This window comes from Equus caballus, chromosome 6 (genome assembly GCF_041296265.1).
Source record: "Equus caballus isolate H_3958 breed thoroughbred chromosome 6, TB-T2T, whole genome shotgun sequence".
NCBI classification, from domain to species: domain Eukaryota; kingdom Metazoa; phylum Chordata; class Mammalia; order Perissodactyla; family Equidae; genus Equus; species Equus caballus.
Window position 1 is genome coordinate 8,903,699 of NC_091689.1, and position 22,248 is coordinate 8,925,946.

Consider the following 22,248-nt stretch of genomic DNA (forward strand, 5'->3'; position numbering starts at 1 on the left):
GCTCCTGGTCTATTCTGGGAAAGGAAGGAGGGAAGAGCATGGAGGCCACTGCCAAGGAGGAGGACGGGCATGAAAGCAGAAGTAACCTTCCAGTTGGGGACCCACCCACCCTTCACCCACTTCAGGCGTGAGCTTAAGGAAGAAATACTTGAAATCAGGCTTCCGTCAGCTCCCAGGATCTGTGGCCTCCTCAGCCTGCACCCCAACCTCCCGCTCTGTTCCAGTTCCAGAGGTTCAAGCCAGGCTCAACTCCCACCCCTCTAGTCTCCAAAGAAGTACAACAGACTGAGTCTGAGTGAAAAATCCGCTTTAATAATCCAGCTTCAGCTCAGCTGAGAACTTCCCCTCTCAAGTGCAAGTCTTTCCAAGAGGGCTCAGTCCACTAAGAGGTTACGGCTCAGAGAAGGGAACAGCTCAAAGAAGCCCTACATTGGGAGGGAACACAGGGTTTGGAATTAGCGCAGACCAGATGGAGACGCCCCGCTGCTCACCTCCCGCCAACACAGGCCCCAAAGAGAGGCAGAGTTGCTTCACCCACACGTGACAACTGCCCCACTCTTGCCCTCCCTGATCCCCTCTGTCCTCTCATTATCCTCTAGGGGCTGATCAGGGCCCAGGGCCTTGAGAAGAATGGGGACCGTTCTTTTCCCACACGGCAGCACCAAGACCACCAGCCCCATCACCTAGGCCAGCCATTTAGTGATGGTGATGTTGCCCCAGCAACCATTCCAGGCACTAGAGGGGCAAGGGGCCCAGCTGCCATGGTGATGGGTGAGGTGGGAGTACCTTGAAGAGCGTGAGGGTCTGGAGGACTCCTGTGGTGCAGGCGGTCTCCCGGATGGAGTGCATGGCCAGCTGCGGGCTGCCTAGATCCAGTACCCGCAGCCCCAGCCGAGAAGCCAAGATGGGTCCAATGGTGGAGCCACATGGGGAGTCATTCCGGACCATGAGATCCTGGGGAGCGGAGGAGAGGTTCATGAGCAACACGTAGAAGTGCTCCTCAAGGCCGAGGAGGATGTCACCTTGGAACTGCAAGGCTGGACGGGGCCTGGCAGATGGCCCACTTCTACCCCCTCGGAGAGTGGAGGTGACCGGCAGAAAACCACAAAGCCAAGACGAACTGGCAGTACAAAGGACAGAACGTTCTGAATGGGCCCCCTTCTCTCCATCTGTGCTACCACCACCCTAGTTCCAGCTGCTATCATTTTGCCTCCTATAAAGAATCCGCTCTCCACACAGCAGGCAAAGGGACTGAAGAAAAACACGTATCCTTTATGTCACCTTCTTGCTTGACACACACTCCACCCTCCACAGACACACAAAAAACCACTCAGTAGTTTTAGTGTTTTTAAAAAGACTGCTACTGGCATTTGGAAACTCTTTCCTTTATACTTTCATAAAAAAGTAAATAAAATCATAATATGATGTTAGATATCACAATTTTCAGTCTAAGGGAAAACAGAATTATAAAATCCAATAAATTAATAACTATTCTTATTTTTTGAATAAGAATTATAGTATTAACTCATGATTTTCAAAATACATGTATTTTTGTCTAGCTATGTTCACAGAAATGACCCAAAAGCACTGTCCCTCCCCCCAAAAAAACCAGTGAACACTCCTGCCAGACATGGTCCCTAATATCACCATCCATCCAAAGCAACCAAGTCTGGGAAGAGAAATGAACAGCAGGAGCTGCAATTTCTCGTTGTAGCAAAAAGCAAGAAAACTTTCAGGAGCTGTGTCAAAGGACACAGGAGCTCCACTGAAAAAGCTCCTGCTGGCCAAAGTTAGGACAACTTGAGGATGAAATAAAATGATTATAGTGCATCAGATCACATCGAACCAACGAAAACCTATGATTTTATAATGATAGTCAGAAAAGGGAAACCAAAAAAACCCCTTAGTATTTGTCATCATTGAAGGTGGCCATTCAAACACCTCATCTTGAAGACTGTCATTAAAGGGAAATAATTAGCATTTTTTTTTGTCTTTCCAGTAGGAACCATACTTCATGATAACCAAAAAGCCCTAGTGAATGAGGGAAAAAGCTCCACGTCACAGGAAGATGGCAGCTAATAAATGTAAAAGGGATGAAATGTAGAAGGGATGAATTGTGGGGTAACATTTTTCAGTAAACTAATGAACTGATTTAGGCTGGGATTATCAAGTAGTCTTAAAACCACTAGATGTCTGGTTGAGGGGGAAGTCATCCCTTGTACAGGTTACTGTCCAGTCAAAGGAGGAGAAGCCCCATATGATGGAGGGATGGACCACCCACCCAATCCAGTGGTCCATCTTATCATCCCTGGGGCGGATCAGCCAGATACTATGTGCATGATGCAACATGGAGGACACCCATCATGACATCTTCTGGCCAAAAATGTTTACCTTGAACACATCAAGCTTTAGGGATGAATTCCAGTTTACAGGGAATACGGGGGCCAGAGGCACAAGCTAGAAGCACCATGAGGAAGGAACCAGACAATCCGGGAAGTGAGACATTACGTGGGATGATCAGGCTGGTTTCTTCAACAAGTCAATGTTTAAAAAAAATGGAGGGGAGGCTGTGCTAGATTAAAAGCCATTTAAGCCATGTACCCGCCAGAAATAACGACATGTGGCCCTGGACTGGAGACTAAGGTGGGGCAGACAACCGTAAAGAATATTTTGGGGAAATTGAAAACGATCTGTGCATTTGATGAGATACAAATTGACTGAAACAGAACAGTGGAGAGTCCTGAGTGCAAAGAGGAAGTGAAAAATATATCCACTATAATTTCATTTTTTAAAAATGTGTGTTAAGTCTATGCAGAGAAAAAAATCAGGAAGAATATACACAGATCTCCATTCATGTTTTGTTTTTTCTGTTTGTGTCTTCTAATTTTCTAAAGTACACATGGCCTCCTTCGGCTGCAAGTGATTAAAGAAAAGTCCCGCAACGTCTTCCCACTGCCTTAGAAGATCAAAGATGCAACCCCTTCCAGGCCCTGGAGGCCTGCGCCACATGCGCCCGGCCTGCACGGGCTCCCCCTCCCGCTCTGCCTGTCTCCTTCCAACAGACCAAGCTCCCGCCTGTCCCCTGGGGCTTCTGCACTTGTTCCCTCTGGCCAGGAAGCTCCTCCTCCAGACTTGCCCATGGCTGCTTCTCTTAATAGAATAGTTAGAAGCTCAAGCGTCACCTCCTCAGAGAGGCCCTCCTGAGAGTGAACAACAGCTCTACACCGGGCAGGGCAGGGCTGTGCAGTAGAGGGAGCCCTGAGCTGCGAGTCAGGGGGCCAGGGTGCTAGTCTTGACTCACCAGGACCTGCCTGCTGTGTCTGTCCCTGGACCACCCGGGCCGCACTCCCTAATACACACATCATGTGTATTACACGTATTATCTCTCTCTCTATATATATACACCTATGGCTAGATGGGCCATTGCCAAGGCAAGAGTGAAAATGAGCAGGTGGAGTGCCAGGCTGCCCAGCCCTGAACTACTCTCATGGAAGCCCCCCGGGGGTGTAAGGAGACACAGGGAGGCATCATTATCAGCCCCATTGTACAGGAGTGGAAACTGAGACTCAGAGATCAGGAGACAAGTCCAGGGTCACAGGGTGAGCCCTGCAGCAGAGCCAGCACTGGTCCCAGCTCTGCCCACATCCACAACCCCTGTTCTCCTCATTCCACTGGGACCCTGTCCACTAAAGGTTGTCTACCAGGCTCCCCTCTCACAGGGGGCCCATCTGCTGGTGCCCTGGAGCCCACTCTCGCCCTCACATCTTCCCAGGCAGGGCCCGCCCTCACCTGCAGGGGCACCCCGACGCTGCTGGCCACCTCTCGGATGAGAGCCTCTGAGACCGCGTTCGAGGCATAGCGTTGCTTGCTGTTCACCTTGATCACAGGGCCCTGGGGAGAAGGAGACCAGGAATCGAGGGTGAGGCAGAGACGGTGACAGGCCCAGAGGGAACGAGATGGGGCCCAGACCCAGCCAGGCCTCCGGTCCCTAAAGAGATCAGGGGCACCTCACCTTGTGGAATAAGGGCCGGTGGTTCTCCTCATGCTTGTCCCTGTAAGAGATGGATGAAGGGCCAGGGATGGCAAACAGGAGCTGGGCCTGTCAACACCCACCACCCCTCCCAAGGCAGACACGACCAACGGATCACAGCATGCTTTTCCACTCAGCCCGGCAGGACCTCAGAGGCATGCTCAACACAGTGCTCCAGGCAGCCTCTAGCAATAGATGGAAATAAGTTTGTAGATAGAGCCTATTCAACAAACTGGGTTAGGTATTACATGACTTTGACCAAGTTGGGCCTTGGAGCAGGCAAAAGGAAGTCCCCACTGAACCTCCCGGCAGAATAAGGAAGAAGGAGGAGGGGAGAGACCAGGGCCGGGCACAGCCTGAGGCCTCCAGCTGTGTGAGGTCGGAGCCCAGCAGGGCGGACGCACAGGTAGTTGGGGTGTACGGCGTGGGCCATGTCCGCGCTGATCATGTAGGACTTGGGGATGGCTTCCTCGAAGGCCGTCAGGTGCTGGGGCGACGCTGAGATCCGCCGCAGCACCAGCTCCGTCAGCAGTGACTGCGCCCCCTGGGCGCTCTCGGACCCCACCTGTCGACAGCAGAGACCTTGCTCTGGGGTCTGGGCTAGAGGCCAGGGAGAGGGGCCCGATGCCCAGACTGGCCCAGGGCCCCTCTGAGTCAGTGGGTGGAGAACGGAGGGTGTTAATGATGGTGGGTGGGGCCCAAACTAACCCACAGTCATCTCTGGGGCAGAAACAGCACCTGTGGGTGGGCTTCCCACAGTGTCTCCCCTCCTTCTCCCCGACCCTCACACCCAGGGCTCAGCACAGGGGCCCCACCACCCCAGTCGGTCTTTTATGTATGTGACACAGACTGCTAACTGCCATGGTGTCTTCTATAACAGAACACCGGGGTTGTAGCTAAGCATGCAACTACTCAGCTGGACACGACCTTCCCAGCTTCCCTTGCAGCTAAACATGGAAAGTTCAATGGAACGCAGGCAGCGATGAAGCCCACCTCTGGGTCACACCCTGAAAAAGACGGGTGTACACTCCCGCTCTGCCCTCTCTCCCTGCCTACTACCTCAGAGTAGACATGATGGCAGGAGCTGGAATGGCCCCCAGGACCCTGAGATGGCAGCTGTGTGTTCAGGACATCAGAGACCTGCCCTGAACTGCTAACTCTGACCTGTGCAGTCACACGAGAGAACTAGCCCCACGTTCACGCCCTGTTGCAGCATCTAAGACCGCACCCTAACACAAGCACGTACAGGAGGACCCACCACGTGCTGAGCCCTGGGGCCACGAGGATGAGACGGCGAGTCCCTGTCCTCCAGGAGCTCACACGCGGCACTGAGATATACGGGAGGTATGTCACGCTTAGAAGCACAGGTAGTGTCTCCCCCGTGGCTGTGGCCTCCCCAACAGCCCTGGCTCACGGTGGGCGCCTGGTACAAGGGGACTGCAGGAGACTCCAGAGGGGACCCTCCCAGGGCCCTCTAAGTACCTCTTCGTTGTCGTAGAGAGCAATCATGCGCACGTGGGGCTCCGAGGCCAGGGAGGCAGGGTTTGCACAGGAGTCGATCAAGGCCTGGTGTGGGGAGGGAGCGGGGCATCATCCTCAGCCCACTTCTTCATAACCTCGGAGCTGACACTCACCACCAGCCTCCCATAGTCAAGGTCGGAGAGAAGCCACTGGCCCTCCTCTCTCAGGGCACTGCCCGGCAGAGGGCGCGTGGGGGACCTTTTCAAAGGAATGGGAGAAGCCACCCTTTGGGTATTCTCCTGTACCTTCCCACGCAAAAGGCAGGAGGATGTGTGAGGGGGAGGGGAAGGGCTGAGAATCCTGGAAAGTCAAAAGCACCAAACAGATCGGGTAAACTAATTGGCCCCAGCGAAAAGATCGAGGTCCCAGGAGGGGACTGCAGCTCCGTCAAGGTGACGTGACTCAGCAGAAAAGAGTCCAAGGTCTGGTTCTAGTCTTAATTACAGCCCAAAGCCCGTGTCCAAGGACAGGACAGGGAGGGAAGAGAGGTGTCAAAGGAGAGAGGGAAGGGAGAGGACGGGCGAGAAGGAACTGACTACGGTAGAAAGAAAGTGGGGAATATCAAGGTGGCTGGGAAGAAGAGACCACCCCACTGAGCTCCCAAGGCACAGAGAGAGGGCTGGCGGGGCTTGTGTCTGGGGTTGGGGGAGCAGAGGGAGGTGGATGACACTGCCTTATGGCATGCAAGGCCTCTCCCCAAATCAGAGGTTAACTGAAAGGAGAAGCCACAAGAGCAGGGTTAGGACAAGACACTGGTGCCCTCAGCCTCTCAGCCTTCCCCCACCTCAGCCCTGGCCCAAGGCCAGCGCAAGGATGGGGCCACAGGAGATGCTGAGGCTGCAGCATTTACGCCCCTCCCCACGGTCCACCCGGCACCAGCAGACTGCGGGGGTGGCCAGCAGCCATGTCACAACCTGCTAGGGCTTGAGGCAGCACTCCCCACCCCCTACAAGACTGTCTGCCTCCCCTGGTGGTGTGTGCCACCTGGGGGCGCCCCAGCCCGTTACCTGCAGGGCACAGAAGCAGCTGTGCAGATTATCCAGCCGAGGGGCAAAGATGAACTCCTCATAGGCCCCACCCAGGACCTAGAAAGACAAGACACTCAGCTGGACCTTGGATCCTGTGCCCTGACTCACCGGGTTCTCCCTGCTCCCCAGGGACTGAGTTTGAGCGGGCCTCTCTGGCTCCTTGTGCAATGTCTCCCTGATCCCTGGCTTAGGGCACTATGACCCCCACTGTGCAGGGCTAAGCAGAGCATGGTGAAGGGGGCTGGGCTAGAGCTGAGGGACGGGGGAGGGGGGCGTGGGTGGGTGGTGGTGGTAGAGGCCTGTAGTTCCCAACCACTTCCTGTGGGACAGGAAAAGGGAAGGGCTGAACAGTCCCAAGAAAAGCTAAGGAAATAGCAGAGGAGGAGACCAACGTAGTGCACATTCAGATCGGCCTTGGCAATCTCCTACTGTCAACAACTGGGAGTGACACGAGGACAGGATCCAGAAAAAGGGCAGCCACAGCCAGGCCTCTTGCCCTCAGAGGTTCGGGCCAGCATGGGTCAGAGTGAACAGAGACCGCCTGTGGCAGAAATTCCTGGGGAATCTGTGGAAAGGCCGAGGCCCAGGCCCCAGCCCAGACAGTCCAGGTAGGCAGGTCTGCAGTGGGAAACTGGCCTTTGGAGAACCACTGCCCTGGAGACAGAGGGCGGTGGCATCTACTGGCAAGAACAGGAATGAGGGTAACGGGGGGACTGGCAGAGGTGATGAATGCCTCCAGGGACATGCTGGGCCAGGCTGGGATCCCGGAGGTCCCCACCCACGAGTGCCTGCAGCCACTCCTCACCGCAGGCTGTGTGTCTGCAAGGCAGAGTTCCATCTCCAAAATGTTCTCAGGGCTTAGCCCCAGGTGGGCGCAGAGAAGGGACATGAGGACTGAGTGGTGCCGCTCATCCTGCAGGGTAGAAGGATGCTGGGAGGAGGGTCTGCTCTCCCTCCCCTCTCCCCTTCTGCTCACCCCTCCCCGTGGGCAGGGACTCTTACTGCAGCATTGAGAGGCCCAGGCTCAGGAGTCCCTTTCTCCAGCTCCTCCTGGACTGCTGTGGCAAGAATGGGGACCCTGTGGGGAGACACGTGTTGGGGTGTGGGGAGGGCTGGAGGGCATCCTTGAGCTCAGGCATCTCCTGATGGGGAAATGCCCTTGCCCTTCGATTCCCAGCTGGGTCCCAAGAGGAGACCCTGACGGTTGCCCCCATGAGGGAGTGGTCTCCCAGGTCCCACCAGGGCCCCTTCCATCACTGGTGCCACACCCCCTCCCTCCCAGGCACCACAGCCCTTGCCCAAGCTCACAAGTGCATCTCCATGTTGGGCCCAAAGTTCTCGTTGACATTTCGCTGCAGATGGATGGCCAGGTGTGGGATGCGCAGAATGGGCCGGTCCACGTGCACCAGCCGCTGCTCCAGCCGGCCTGAGGTGGGGCACTGTGCCCCCCCAGGCCAAGTCAGCGCAGGGCATCTCCCAACCACAGCTGGCTAGAGCCCCCACTTAACCCAGACAAACCAAGGTGGTCCTCGGACCCGGACTGCCCCTACCCCCCTGCCCTGGGGGGCTCTCCACAGGTACCCTGAAGGTGGTGACAGCCAATCTTCAGACAGCTGAAGCTGAGAACCTCCAAGGTCCAACCCCAGTTCCCACCTTGACAATGACACGTCCAGCCAAGGTCAGGTCACGGTCAAACCAGGTGCTCCAGATCCCACCACCATAGGTCTCCACACCAACCTGGTGGAAGCCCACCTGGCTGCGGCGAGACCGCCGTTTCACCTGAGCGTGAGGAAGGGAATGAGAAGTCAGAGGCTGCACGACAAGACCTGGAGATGAGACAGGCTGTTCACAAGCTAAAAAACACAAAATGAGTATTAGCGACAAACGGCCCAAAGTGGAGAGGGAGCCTTCTTCCTGCTCTAGAGAACAGAGACCCTGAATTGTACCTGCTGACTTCTTTCTGCCCTGTACTCCTCCTCATACCACCCCTACCCCAGCAGGGCCCCAGTTCCTTACCCGGAGGCAGGGACTGTCCGTGTGGGCCCCAATGAGGCTGAACCCATTGCCAGGAACATACTGGCCTCCCACGGCGAAGGCGATGATGGTGGAGGAGTTCCTGGTCAGGAAGTACTGGGGTGCGGGGGGAGTTTGAGTTGTATTAGCCAGCCAGCTGGCACACAGGACTTTGAGACCCAGCCTGGGTTCCCGCCTCTCCGCTCCCATCCCACTCCTGGTACCTTGCTCTCAGGCCTGATATCCCAGGTCTCTGTCTCCTTGAGTTCATGGAAGCCAGCCTGGAGGAGGCGGCTGCGGCACTCGGCCACCGCTGCAGGGAAAGAAGCCCCTCACAGCGATGGAAAGCGGTAGGGGGCACCCCGGCCCAGCCCCCTCCGCTGCACTGGTCACTTACCGTGGAAAGGAGAGGGGCTCCGGTTCACGAACTTCAGGAGTTCCCGGGCCGCGGCCTGCACAGCCTCTTTGCCGCCCCTGCCACTCATGGCCACCTAGGGGAGGGGGGCGCTCAGTCTCCGACGAGGTCTGGGACCCCTGACCTATCAGCCAGGCCCCGGGTACTGCCCCGCACCAACGCCCTGCACTGACCGCTCCAATGCTCAAGCGTCTGCTTCCGCCCCTTTCCCCACCGAGACGCGCAGATGCCGGGCCGAACCTCTCCCGACTGAGAGCTCGGGCCCTCCAGCCACAGGATCACACCCCAGCGCTCCCGGCCCAGCCAGTCCAAGACCGCCCGCCCCCTAATCGGAGTTTAGCTCCGCCCCCGAAGGCCGGCTCCCACGTGCCCGCCCAGCTGAGAAATCCCCATCGGTTCCCAAACTCGGAGCGGACGCCCAGCTCTGGCCCGGCCTGCACCACGTGGTCTCCAGGGACTACCCACCTCCCAGCCACCCCGGTCTCTGCAGACAGCCCCTTTCCAACTCAGGAAGGTCAGGTCACCCGGGCCGGGCTTTCGGTTTCGCTTTGGCTGGGGCGCGCCGCCGAGCTTGGGCCCGAGCAGGCGCCGGGTCGGTGTGGGGCGGGGAACGTGTACCTGCATAGCCCCAGATCTGAGCTCGCGTCGGGTCTGGGGGGCCCCTGCGCTCCGCCCGCTCCGCCCCCGCGGCCCGCCCCACCCCTCGTCGCCTGCCCGCGGCGGTGGCGGGGGCCCTCTGCCGTCCCGGAGGTGCTAGGACAGCCGAGAACCGCTCGCGCCCCGCCCCCCCCACCAGGGTCAGAGAGTCCGAGAAAAAACTGGTCCCTGCCAGCTCACCTGGTCAGACGGGTGCTGAACGAGGTGTTCTCTCTCTCCACAGGCAGCCTTGGGATAATGAAAGCAACAAGGCTCATGTTCATGGAGCGCTCGCCATGAGCTTTAGCTTGATGATAAAGCTTAACATGTTCACAACTGCCCTATCAACTTTGTACTTCTACTGTCCCCATCTTATACATGAACAAACCCAAAGACAGAGACGAGGAACCTGTCCAAGGTAGTAAATGGCCAGAGGTGGGGTTTCGACTCAATTAATTCGATTCCAGGGAGCTGGAACAATCCACTCTCAGATCTTTTCTGGACCTTTTTCTCTGCACCTTAAGTGTTACATTACACGGAGGTCCCTGAGGGACAGAAGTTAATGACTTGCCCAAGATCACCCGTATCTGTCTGTACTCTTTCCACTTCTTAAAACGACAGAAAAAAAACAAATTCCATATGTTCTTGGTGGCAATTCCAATATTCCTAAGTTAAGAGTGGTGAGCAGCAATTTAAAAAACCCAGACACCTGCCTAGCCATAGATTCTGATCAGAACTCTTGGTGGCTCCCAGGTTCAAAACAGGACCCACCTGATAACACAGGAGTGTTGTCAACACTCCAGGGATTACAGGTGAACGAAGCAATCTGCCTTTTACATACTGGGGTGGGACTGCCTGGGGGAGTAGCTGGAAGGTCCAGCAGCCCTCACTTCAAAGGAGTTGATATAGCAGGGGAGTGTTCAAGAATATACACACCAGGTGATGGGTTAAATTCATGGCATTCCCTAACCACTTATTGAAATGTCATTATGTATAAAGTTTCAGTGCTGAGTGGGACCTGGAGAGAATATCCTTTTCCTCTGAGGAGCCAGAGGCTGGCTACTGGGGAAGGGACACATTCAAGGGCAGCGAAAAGAGGTGAAACAGGGGGACAACGTATCAGGGAAGGAGACAACTAAGGGAACTCTTTCGTGTTCTTCTGATGACAAAAAAGAGTTCATGTTAATGTGAGAAATTCAAACATCACCAAAGCGGATAACTTAGAAAGAGAAAGTAAACGTTTGGTAAATTGAACATCCATTCGTGATAAAAACCAAAACAAAATCTTAAGAACTCAGGAAGAGAAAGGGTAACAGCTGTCTGCCAGAAATCTACAGCAGACATTAGTGGGGGAGTCAGAAGCACTCCTGTTCAGATCAGAAGTAAGACACTGATGGAGCTGTTAGCGCTGGGAGTCAATGTGGACTAAAATAAACAATTATATATGTGGAAAAGTAAAGTTTGTCGTTACTTGTAGCTTATATGATACCTTAGAACCTTCAAGAAAATAAACTGACCAGCTATTAGAATTGTTCGGAAGGTAACCTGATTTTAAAAATCATCAGCTTTCCTTTACAATAATAAACTAGATAATTGGATAATAAAAAGGTCCCATTTAGAAGAACAAGAAATACTATTAAATTCCTAGGAATGAATGTAAGAGAGATCGAGTCTCACTATAATCAGCGAAATACAAGTTAAAAATGAGATACCATTTTTGATTTGTCAGATTAACAAAAATGAAAAACACTGGTAATATCAAGTGTTGGAGAAGGCTTGGGGTAATGCATGCCTTTCTACCTAATTTCTGTGGTGTCAACACTCACTGGGGCTGCTTCCAAGCTGCCAACACGAGCTGAACATGGAGTTGGGAAGGGATGTGCAAAAGAATACCGTCGTATAGATTTCCACCGTATAGATATAATCGACGTAAATAACCTCAAGAGCATAGATTGATATTAAAATAGTTGACAGTGATGATTTCTGAGTATTTATGTTTGTAATATAACTTTTTTAATAGTAAGTTTATATAACTGAATTTTTTAATGATTGCTATGTATAACAATGGGATCACAAAATTCCTGGAAATTTGACAATCAATTCTTATGACCTGGTCCAAGTCGGCTCTAGCACACAACTTCACTCAGACCCTATGTCTTTGTTCCTCAACGTGTGATTTGTTGACCTGCAGCATCTACAACACCTGGGAACGTTTTAGAAATGCAGACCCTCAGGGCTGACCCCAGAGCTACCGAATGAGAATCTCCGTGTTAACAAGATCCCTAGATGATCTGAAGGCACTTTAAAGTTTGAGACACCATGTTTCAGAGGACCATGTGGCAGTAAAAAATAACGCAAAGTCAATCTTTATGTATTATCGTAGAAAAAAGTTCCAAAATATATTGTTAAGTGGAAAAAAGCAATTTCCAGAATAATATTTACAGGGCAACTGCATTTAGGTAAAACTCACATAATGAGCTAAATTTCTAGACTTTATATAAATATATATGTGAATGCATGGAAACAGGTTTGGAAGGAGAGTGGTCATCTCTAGATAAGGGAATGGTACTGAATATGAAGTGGGAAGGCCAAGGGGGGCACCTTAGCTATCCAAGAATAGTTTCTGAGAATCATTCTTGCCCTCAGCCTCCCGAGAAAATCTTGCCCTCCTCACCTTAGCTGTGTTTACAATGCTACCATTATTCGTTTATTGCGGAGTGTGTGTGTGTGTGTCCTGCCCATCTGCTAAAATGGGTGCATTTAGAGGGGGCTGAATCAGATCTTCTTGATTTCCAGATGCCAAGACACTTCTGGGTATCTCATTGCTGGTAGATATCTTGGTTGTTTAAATGAATACATAATTTGCTTCTAGGTATAATGATAGGAACTTGCATAACACGGGACAATGTGTCCTCCAACAGCATCGTTGGAAGGGCTCTTTAGTTTCCAACACATGTCTTCTGCTCAAGTCCTGTTTCCTATGCTGGATTCAACTGATTAAGGACTACAAATCCCAGAATGCCTTGAGGTGAGTAGCTCAGGCAAGATTCTAATTTCCAACCAATTATGTTCTAGGAGGGAGGATTAAAAAGTACTTTACATGGTTAAAGAGAAGGAAGTACAAGAGGTACCAACAGGGAACAGCTTCCAAGATACACTACCAAGTGAAAAAATGAAGGGCAGAACAGCAGGTATGCTGCCATTTGTGTGGGTAAACATCCAGATGCACACACTTATATTCTTATATGTTTAAAATATGTCAGCAGTCACAAGAACATGGTAACCGACTCTGGGAAGGAGAAATGGGGTGGCTGAGGGTCTGGGGTGGAAGGGGTACTTCCTTTCCCTGTAAATCCTTTTGCACTTTTCAGATTTTTCTCTATGTACATGTATTACCTACTTTTAAAAACTAAGTAAATTAGGATTGGTTAAGTTTGTGCGCTCCGCTTCGGCAGCCCAGGGTTTTGCCGGTTCGAATCCTGGGCGCGGACATGGCACCGCTCATCAGGCCATGCTGAGGCGGTGTCCCACATGCCACAACTAGAAGGACCCACAACGAAAAAATATACAACTATGTACCAGGGGACTTTGGGGAGAAAAAGGAAAAATAAAATCCTTAAAAAAAAAAAAAGGAACAAACTATTGATAACAACAACTTGGATGGGTCTCATGGGCATTATGCTGTGTGAAAAAAATGACAAAATGCTCGAGATGGAGAACAGGGTAGTGGTAGCCAAGGGCTCGGGAGGGTGAGGGCAGGGCTCGGTGTGACTCTAAAGGAACAGCACCAGGAACACCTTTGTGGTGCTGGAACAGTTCTGTGTCTTGATTACGGTGGTGGTCACGTGATTCTCTACACATGCGATAAAATTGGGGTTGCCAGCTAAAATACAGGACACCCAGTCAAATTTGAATTTCAGACAAATACAGAATAACATCTTAGTCCTGTGAGAACAGTGGATGCCCCAAATATTGCACGGGGTATACTTACACTTCAAATTTCACTGAGCGTCCTGTATTTTTATTTGCTAGATCTGGCAGTGCTGGATAGCGTGGCATAGAACTATACGCACACATTTGACCTATGTCACCTGCCTGGTGGTGATTGGGCTGTAGTTGTGGAAGACGTAACCACGGGGGGACACTGGGTGAAGGGTACAAAGGACTCTGTGCAGCCTCCTGTGAATGTATCATTACTTCAAAATAAAGTCTTTTTCATCGGCCCTCAAAAGAAAACCACGTGCTCCTGTTGGTGATAAAGACAAAGAGATACAGGGAAGCGCTGGTGATTAATCCCAGGGGTTTTATGGAGGATCGTAAAACTGGCACTTCACAGAGGTCTCATGATGTTTCCCTCTCAGATGTCAACGATCTCGTGTGGCGGCTGACCGTGTAACAGAGTGGTTTTGCACGTGGCCTCGGAAACAGCCACCCTGGGGCTCAGATCGTGACTCCCCCATGGATGGGCTGCAGGCTGTCTGTGCAGTGGTGGCTGGAGCCACCTCCCACTCGCATCTCTTTCCGACTCCATGTTCAGCGACAATGGCCCGGTAGCTTGAAACCGGCCTGGGGAGTATTTACACTAGTGAGATTGGCAAGCACCACAAATCAGGGCTTTTTTCTTCTTCCAGAGAGCTAACTGTTAAATAGGTATCATCAGGGACTGGCCCCGTGGCCGAGTGGTTAAGTTCGCACGCTCTGCTTCAGTTTCACTGGTTCGGATCCTGGGCTTGGACATGGCACCGCTCATCAGGCCATGTTGAGGCAGCATCCCACATGTCACAACTAGAAGAACCCACAACTAAAAGTATACAACTGTCTACTGGGAGGGATTTGGAGAGAAAAAGCCAAAAAAAAAAAGAGATTGGCAAGTTGTTAGCTCAGGTGCCAATCTTTGGGGAAAAAAAAAAGGTACCATCATACCACTTTGGGCCTCAGTTCCCTCATCTGTAAAATAGGGGAAGATAACAGAATAACCTGATAATGTTATGAGGATTAAATAAGACAATGCACATAGCATGCTTCTCATTAACTTTGTCAAATAGCGAGCAATAAATATTCTCCATTATTATCTCATAGGAAACCACGAGCCACTCGGGGGCGGGTTTCTGCTTTCCTCATCCTGATATCTATAGTGCCTGTCACAGGCCTGAAACCCAGCAAGTGCTAAACAAAGTTCGCTAAAGTAGTGAATAAATGGCAGATAATAGAGACTTGAAGTGCTACACTTTCAGAAAATGTGCATTTTATCAGAGGCCTTGGGACACACTTCTTGACTTTAATCTGGGAGATTTTCAGGCCCTGGCATGTTCCCAGGGAGGTCTGGGGAGCACTCACACCCCCAAAGGGGAAGTCTGTCTTTGCAGTCCTGGCCGGGCCTCCCAGGGCAGCAATCCTGGCACACCCCCAGGTGGTGGGGACAGACGGTCACCTCTCCTTCCTCTGGAACCATGATGGGGCATTTCTGGCTCTGAGCCTGTCTGACTAGAGGTCATTTAATCCTCGCTGGATTTGTGCTGTTTATTTTAGTGACCAGGGCTGTTGACTTTCAGTTCGTCTTTCTAGGGGTGCTCGCTCATTTTGCTTCCCTTTTATTTACTCTTTGCAAGCACTTGGCTTTGAGTAAATATGTCTATAAAGTCCCAGGGACTGGGTTATTCTGTGTCTGGTATTTTAATGGCCTTTAAACAGTGTCTGCTCAGGTAAGCATTTTATGGATGGGTCGAAAAGATAAATTCTGTTCTCAGCGGTCTCTGATTCCTTCCAAGCGGCCAGCTGGACACCAGCAGCCTAGGAATCATGGCTTCTCATCAATAATAAAAATATCAAAGGGGGCACCCCTTGGCACAGTGGTTAAGTTTGGTGTGGTCCACTTTGGCGGCCCCATTTCACAGGTTAGGATCCTGGGCGTGGACATACACCACTGGACAGCTAGGTTGTGGCGGTGACCCACATATGAAGTGGACGAAGATTGGCTCAGATGCTCGCTCGGGCTAATCTTCCTCAGCAAAAAAAAAGAGGAAGATTAGCAACAGATGTTAGCTCAGGGCGAGTCTTCCTCAAAAAAAAAAAAAAATCAAAGCCAACACTCATCTCAGACAGAGAAACTCACCCACCCTGGTCAGCCAGACATGGGACTTGGGACCTCTGGAAGGTGTTTAATCTCCGGGGCAGTGCTCAGGATAAGAATTCCCTGGAGGGCTTTTAAAAATGCAGACTCATGAGCCCCACACTTGAAAATTCTGCTTTGGAAGGTTTGGACCGAGGCCCAGGGATGTGCATTTTTAACCTGTGCTGCAAATAATTCTGCTGTCCTTAGACGACCTTGAGAAACGCTAACCTAGATTCTCAGAAGCACAAGTGCCAGTGGGTGGGCTGCCCTTGATCTCAGTCTATGTCGTGGGATGACACGAAGAGAAGCTGGGGAACTAGATAGGGCTTTGGGGAAGATTCAGCAACACTCAGCACCCCGCTCCTGCAAAGCTAGGCGACAGCATGACGAGCGTTGTTCCGGGAGGCCACATGCTCAGGTCTAATTTGTCAGTAAGGAGGGCAGGGGTCATTTCCCAATCATCTTTTTATCTCCGCAATTCCTAAGGCAGCACAAGACGCACACGCTGGCCCTCTGCACTGGCCGGACACTCCCACCAAAGATGGACAGAGAGACAGGTCCATTACCTCCGGGTAGCCTGGGAACCAGTTGCTGGGAATGGATGTGGCGGAGAGGCTGAGCGCCATGGTGACCCGCTCACCTCCTCCTGGGCCGGGCCGAGTGTGTCCGGGGCGAGCGTGTCTGAGTCCGAGTGGACACCGACCAGCTGGACCTGCTGCCTTTCTCTGCCAGCTCCCCCGGCTGCCTCGGCCCTCTGCTCAAACTCGTAGGGTCCTCAGTCCACCCACACGGCCCATTATGACATCATCAATGCATTTGAAACAGTAATGTCCTTACAGTCCCCGAGCCTCAGGCTAGCCTACTGTGGCCAGTGTCTAAATGATGACCCCGGACCTGGGGGGAGGGCGTCCTATAGTCCAGGAGGAAGCAACCCAGCCCTCATTCCCCGTCCTCTGGGCCCCTCCGTTTCCATCCCCAGTCAGTGTGCTAATTATTTTATTTGTGTGTTTACCTCTTCACTCTGTTTCCACCACCAGAAGAGGTGCTCCAGAGGGCGCAGCCCACGTCTGCCTTGCTCCCTGCTGAAGCCCCAGGGCTAGCCCAGTGCCTGACACGTTTTAAGTGCTCTGTAAAGATTTTCTGGGAGCATGAATACATGAATGAGAGGCTTCGCTGGCTCCAGCTGTCCATTCATTTATTCATTCAACAAGCGTGTTTTGTGTGTCTGTTGTGGGCCGGGCTCTTGTCAACCTGAATAAGTCCTTTTCTGCCCCCAGGAGCTCCCAGCCTGGCGTGGGATGCTGGAGACACATCCTTTGTGTAATGCACCCTGACCAGGGCTATCTCGAGGTCTAAGGGAGATGGGGCTGCAGGGAGGAGACCGCGGTGGCAATGACAGGCTCTTAAGCCAGAGAGATGGTATGTGGTCTGGCAGGATTTCCCCTGCCTGAGAGAGCCCCATCTGCCCTGAGGCCTCCGCCTGTGCTGACAGCCTCGGCTGCTTGTTTCTGCTAATATTGCAGCAGGGTGCATCTACAGAAGCAATCTATAAAACACCATTTACAGCCATAACTAAACCACAAGAAATCAATCCCCAGCTCACTCCCATCAACAAATATGCTTGGAGGGCCTGCAGAGCGCAGCGCACACCTTTAAGGTGCCAAGGGAGATACGGGGATGGGTGAAATGAGGACTCTGACCCGGGGGCTGCTAATCTCCCTGGGGAGACAGGACACGTGGGGATGAGATTAACCACCCATAGTGAAAGCATGTATGCCATGTAGCAAGTGAAGATTCTAGAACCATGATGCCCAATACACCACCCACCAGCCCCATGTGGCTACTGAGCACTTGCAATGTGGCTAGTCCGAACTGAGAAAGGCTAAGCATATACGATAACATACATATTGGATTACCCCCCAAAATATCTAATATATGTCCATTTTTAAATTTTGATTACATGTTGAAATAATATTTTGGGTAAATTGGGTTAAATATACTATATTATTAAAATTAGTTTCACCTGTTTCTTTTACTTTTTTTTTATTTTTTATTTTTTTTTGAGGAAGGTTAGCCCTGAGCTAACTGATGCCAATCCTCCTCTTTTTGCTGAGGAAGACTGGCCCTGAGCTAACATCCGTGCTCATCTTCCTCTACTTTTATATGTGGGATGCCTACCACAGCATGGGTTTTGCCAATCCGTGCCATGTCCGCACCCAGGATCCGAACCAGCAAACCCTGGGTCACCGAGAAGCAGAACATGCGAACTTAACCTTTGTGCCACCGGCCCGGCTCCATCTTTTACCTTTTTAAAATGTGGCTATAAGAACATTTGAAGTGACATATGTGGCTCCCATTACATCTCTGTCGGACAGCACTGGTCTAGGAGTTGAGGGGACCCTGTGCAGCTGGGAAGACTTCTGAGGAAACGGAACAATTCAGAGCAAGCAAGGGGGTCCTGAGGAAGGGATGGGAGGACATCTGAGAAGTTTGATCATGAAGGGAAGGAGGGGGGATGGCAGCTCAAGGAGGTAACGGAATCCCAGGAACAATGCACACGTCTCTCACCCAGTCCTTCTTCCCTCTCCTGCCGTCTTCCAAAAGTCGGGCCCTGGGCACCTCCAGCTACCTTCTCGTGCACCGTCTCTAGAGTTAGGCTCCTTTCTCAATCCTGGACAGTGGGGAGCTGGCCACTGAGCTGGCTTTGGATGCTAAGTATTGGGTGAGTAAGATCCCTACCCAGGCCATCCATTACAAGGGTGGGTTAAAAACACCTCACTCTCCCCTGACTCCAGCCCCGGGCCCTGGGCAAAGGGCATTGGTGGGGAAAAGGAGGGCGGATGAGGGACCCTGATGCAGGCGGAGCCAGGAGTTGGTCCATGTCTGAGATGGGGAGCATTTCTCAGGGGAGCGGTGTGGCCCAGGAGGAGGCAGTCAGCCCCTAACCTGGCCAGACAAGCCTTCCACTATGGACACATTTCCTCAGGGGGAATGAGGCAGCCTGGGTCTGGTGTTGCTGCCCTGCCCTCCCACTCAGCCTCACAGCAGAGCCGTAAACACTCAAGAGCAGGGATTAACTCTGCATGTGGTGTCTGGGACATTGTGAACGACTCTTGGCGGCTGTGTCTGTGTCTGTGTTTGATTGATCTCTTTAACCCCCTGCACCTAGGATGTGAGGCTTGGAAGCAGCCAGTATTCAATAAATATTGACGGATGGAGGAAGAAAAGGAAGGAAGGAAAGGAGGAAGGGAAGGAGGAAGGGAGGGAGGAAGGAAGGAAGGAAGGGTGCGTGAGCGATTAAATGACAAACCTGGCAAAGCACAGAAGCCAGATCCCAGTGTCCAGGCCAGAGGACAACTGATGCCCAGCACACAGCACTCCATCATTGTCCCTTCCGGCCACAGGGCCTGGGCCCACAAGCTTTGAGAGATGGTGCCTGTTCCTGCTGTAGCCATACTGGACTAAACTTCTGCCCTGAGTCTCTTATCCTATTAAGTACTTTTGAAAAGCCCCTTAAAGCCTCTGTAAAAGGAAAGATAACGTGAAGAATTCCAGGAGGGTCGGACAAGCTTGGCCTGGGGGTGGGGGTGGCTGAGTTAGTTCCTGGACCAGCAAAGGAGGGACCACCCCCACCAGCGCATCGGGAAGCCTGCAGTTCCCCCATATGGCCACTGGAGGGCACTTCGACCATGAGATACCAGCTCTCTCGCTTCCCGCGCCTTCCGAGAGCCGCGAGTCAATCCAACGAACGTTTTTAAATCATCACGATAATGAGAGCTCTCCTGTGTTGAATATCCAATGAAACACTAAGTGCCCTAAATGTGTATTGTCTCGCTTAATATTCCTTACAATCGTTGAGAGTTATCTTGGCTATTTAGGAAAAATCGAGACTTAAATGAGCCAAAGAACTTACCTAAAGTCGCGCAGCTAAATGCAATCCTGGCATAAGGACTCGAACTCGAGCCCTTGGGCACCGATCATAGGCGATGAATGCGCACGAGGCTGCAGGGACCGTCGGGGCAGAAGCGAAGAGACCGCTATGCTACACCAATAGGGTTACTGAGCAATTGACACATGTATGAAGCTGGAAGGTGTCTTATAGACAGTGTGTGCATTTCCCGTGGTCATGTTTCTTCCCTCCCCCCCCGCCCCGAAATGATGTCATTAAACAAATGAAGTGTTTCACAGTTCCTGGTGTCTTCACTTGGAGGAAATAAAGTCATTGTCATACCAGGCAGGAAAAGATAATTTTCATTTAACACTTAACTAGCACTTATTGTGTACCCAGAACTGTTCTAAGCACTTGACATAGAATAATTAATCCTCACAGTCACTGTGAGCCTCTGAGGTCTGCACTAGGATGATCCCTATTTACAGATGAGGCAATGCAGACACAGAGAGGGAAGCAACTGGCTCAAAGTCACACAGCTAGGAAGAGGCAGAGCAGGGTTTAGGGCCCCAGGACCCAGGCGGTCTGGTTCCAGAATCTGTCCTGTGGAATTTGAGAGTTCCAGCGGAGGAAATGCACTGTGGAGGGGAGGGTGTTCCAGGCAGAGGGAACAGCATCGGGGAAGCCCGGAGGTGGGGAAGCACCAGGTGAGGAGTCAGGATTGTCTCAGGCCCGGGCTGGCTAGCGGAGGCCTGACGGCAGAGGCCCGCGCAGCCGGAGCTCCCTGGGACCTCCGCGGGGTGGGAGAAGGGAGGGGGTACAGCAGGAGGGCCGGCAGAGCAGGGACAAGCGACTGAGGCCGCCCTGCCCTCGCCCCTCTCCAGGGACGGGCAGTTTGGAAAGTGCAGTGTGTGCCCAGGAAACGGCCGGATTGGATGACAGGGAAGATTAAAGGAGCTAAATCGGGCCTGGGGCTGGGGGAGGGGTCCGAGGAGGAGGCCCGGCAGAGGGCCAGCTGCGGGACGCCGGCAGAGGCTGCCGGGAACTCGGGTGGGGGCAGGGCTCCCACACCAGGCAGGAAGGCCTCCCGACCCCAGTGAGGCGGGAATGTGGGGTCACCCAACAAGGGCATCCTCACTTAGAGGGAGCTGGGGGAGGGGTGGGGGCAGAGACCCAGAGGCGAGCGGGGCGCAGAGACCATGGGGGAGGTGGAGGCAGACCTAGAGGTAGAGGTCTGTAGGGGGAGTGGGGGGGGGGGGGGTAGATAGGAAGAGGGCTGACCCGGAGAGGAAGGGAGGGGGAAAGGTGGGGGCCAGAGACTGAGAGGGGGAAGAAGCTGGGGGCGGAGACTCAGCCTGACCCCATCCTGAGCGGGTGTCCGGAGCTCCGAGCCCAGGCTGGGAAGTGGGGGCACCCACCGGTGCTCGCAGGGGGTTGCTGAGGAGCTCATTGCACAACACAGAGGGGCAGCGGGGACCCGCCTGGGCCCTGGAGCGCAGGGGCCCTCCCACTCTCCCAGCAGCCCCCTCTCCGCCCGATCCCCTCCCCCAGCCTGAGTGGCAGCGCCGGCTGTGGCCCTTCCCAGCCGGTGGGGCAGGTGGTCAGTGGTCTGTTCTGGTGCCCAGCGTGGCTGGGACCCTGAGGGGACTGAGGGAGAGCCCAGCCCGCCTCTCTGAGGATGAGGAGGGGCATGAGGAGCGCTCCTCGGGATGGTTGGGGTTAGGGTTCTGACGGCTGCGGGCGCGGAGAAAAAGATCCAGGGCCGTTTCCAACAAGTTCCATCCTTCGGGATCTTTAAATCAGGAAGAGGGATGTGTGTGGGACATCTCTAGGTGGCTCTGGGGCTCGGGACCTGGGTGGTGGGAATCCCCAGCGGCTGACAGTGGACCTCAGGTTTCTTTCCAACCTGGAGGCGCAGGACCAAGTCCTGCAGGCGGCCTGACCAGGACAGAACTGTGCCTGCTGCTCACCGTGGCGGCTCCCAGGCCAGCTGGGGGCAGTCTGGAGTCAGGGTGCACTCTGGGGATCCCCAGGGCCTGGCTGGCTGGAGGGTGGCACAGGGCAGAGCAGCCCCCACTGGACTCTTATTCCCCCCCCCCCCACCCAGCCCTCGCCCCCAGGTCCTGTGCAATGAAGGCCAGACTCCTCTGCTGATGGGGCCTCAAGCCCCTATCGACCTGCCCCGTCCAAGCCCAGCCCCCTCTCTGGAGGACAGTGGGGTTGGGAAGAGGAGCAGGGCAGAATGCAGGGAGGGGCTTGCCCACAGCTGGACCTGGGGCTTTTCAGTGGAGATCCCCGCCTAGGGCTGAATTAAAAGGGGAAGGACCTGGGGCTGAGCCTGCCAAGTCAATGTGGGGCAAGGCCTTAGAGACCACATGAAGAAATGAGCTGGGCTTCTAGGAGCCATTGACTGAGGTTCAAATCCAGACTTTGTTTTTACATGCTGTGCAACCTTATGAAACTTACCTAACCTCTCTGAGCTAGTATCCATAACTATAAAATGAGGATAATGGGTACTTCCTAGTGTTGTGAGGATTAGAGATACAGTGATTTTATATGGCAGGTGTCCAGAATACCACGCCAAGTATACAGTAGGTGTGCAAT

The 22,248-nt window shown here is 53.0% G+C and overlaps 1 protein-coding gene and 1 long non-coding RNA gene across 7 annotated transcripts; one reads left to right on the plus strand and one right to left on the minus strand.

Moving 5' to 3' along the window:
- Nucleotides 1-290: 290 nt before the first annotated feature.
- DNPEP (aspartyl aminopeptidase) lies at nt 291-21,104 on the minus strand. 6 transcript variants are annotated; one of them, XM_070270493.1, is made up of 16 exons: nt 19,669-21,104; nt 9,845-9,892; nt 8,990-9,083; nt 8,817-8,905; nt 8,596-8,709; nt 8,233-8,358; nt 7,888-8,018; nt 7,582-7,657; nt 7,385-7,492; nt 6,559-6,636; nt 5,513-5,596; nt 4,435-4,595; nt 4,013-4,052; nt 3,790-3,891; nt 787-954; nt 291-425 (listed from the first exon to the last, which is right to left on the minus strand). In XM_070270493.1, the coding sequence occupies exons 3-16, from the start codon at nt 9,075-9,077 to the stop codon at nt 375-377; spliced, it is 1,416 nt and encodes a 471-aa protein (XP_070126594.1). In that variant the 5' UTR covers nt 9,078-9,083; nt 9,845-9,892; nt 19,669-21,104; the 3' UTR covers nt 291-374. The 6 variants fall into 6 exon arrangements, with proteins under 6 accessions (XP_070126594.1, XP_005610685.1, XP_023498163.1 ...); XM_005610628.4 differs by lacking the exon at nt 19,669-21,104 and adding an exon at nt 16,322-16,567; XM_023642395.2 differs by lacking the exon at nt 19,669-21,104 and adding an exon at nt 16,396-16,555.
- LOC138924734 (uncharacterized) lies at nt 9,372-9,983 on the plus strand. The gene is made up of 2 exons (XR_011439838.1): nt 9,372-9,521; nt 9,888-9,983. It is a non-coding gene; the product is annotated as an uncharacterized lncRNA (long non-coding RNA).
- Nucleotides 21,105-22,248: the final 1,144 nt, after the last annotated feature.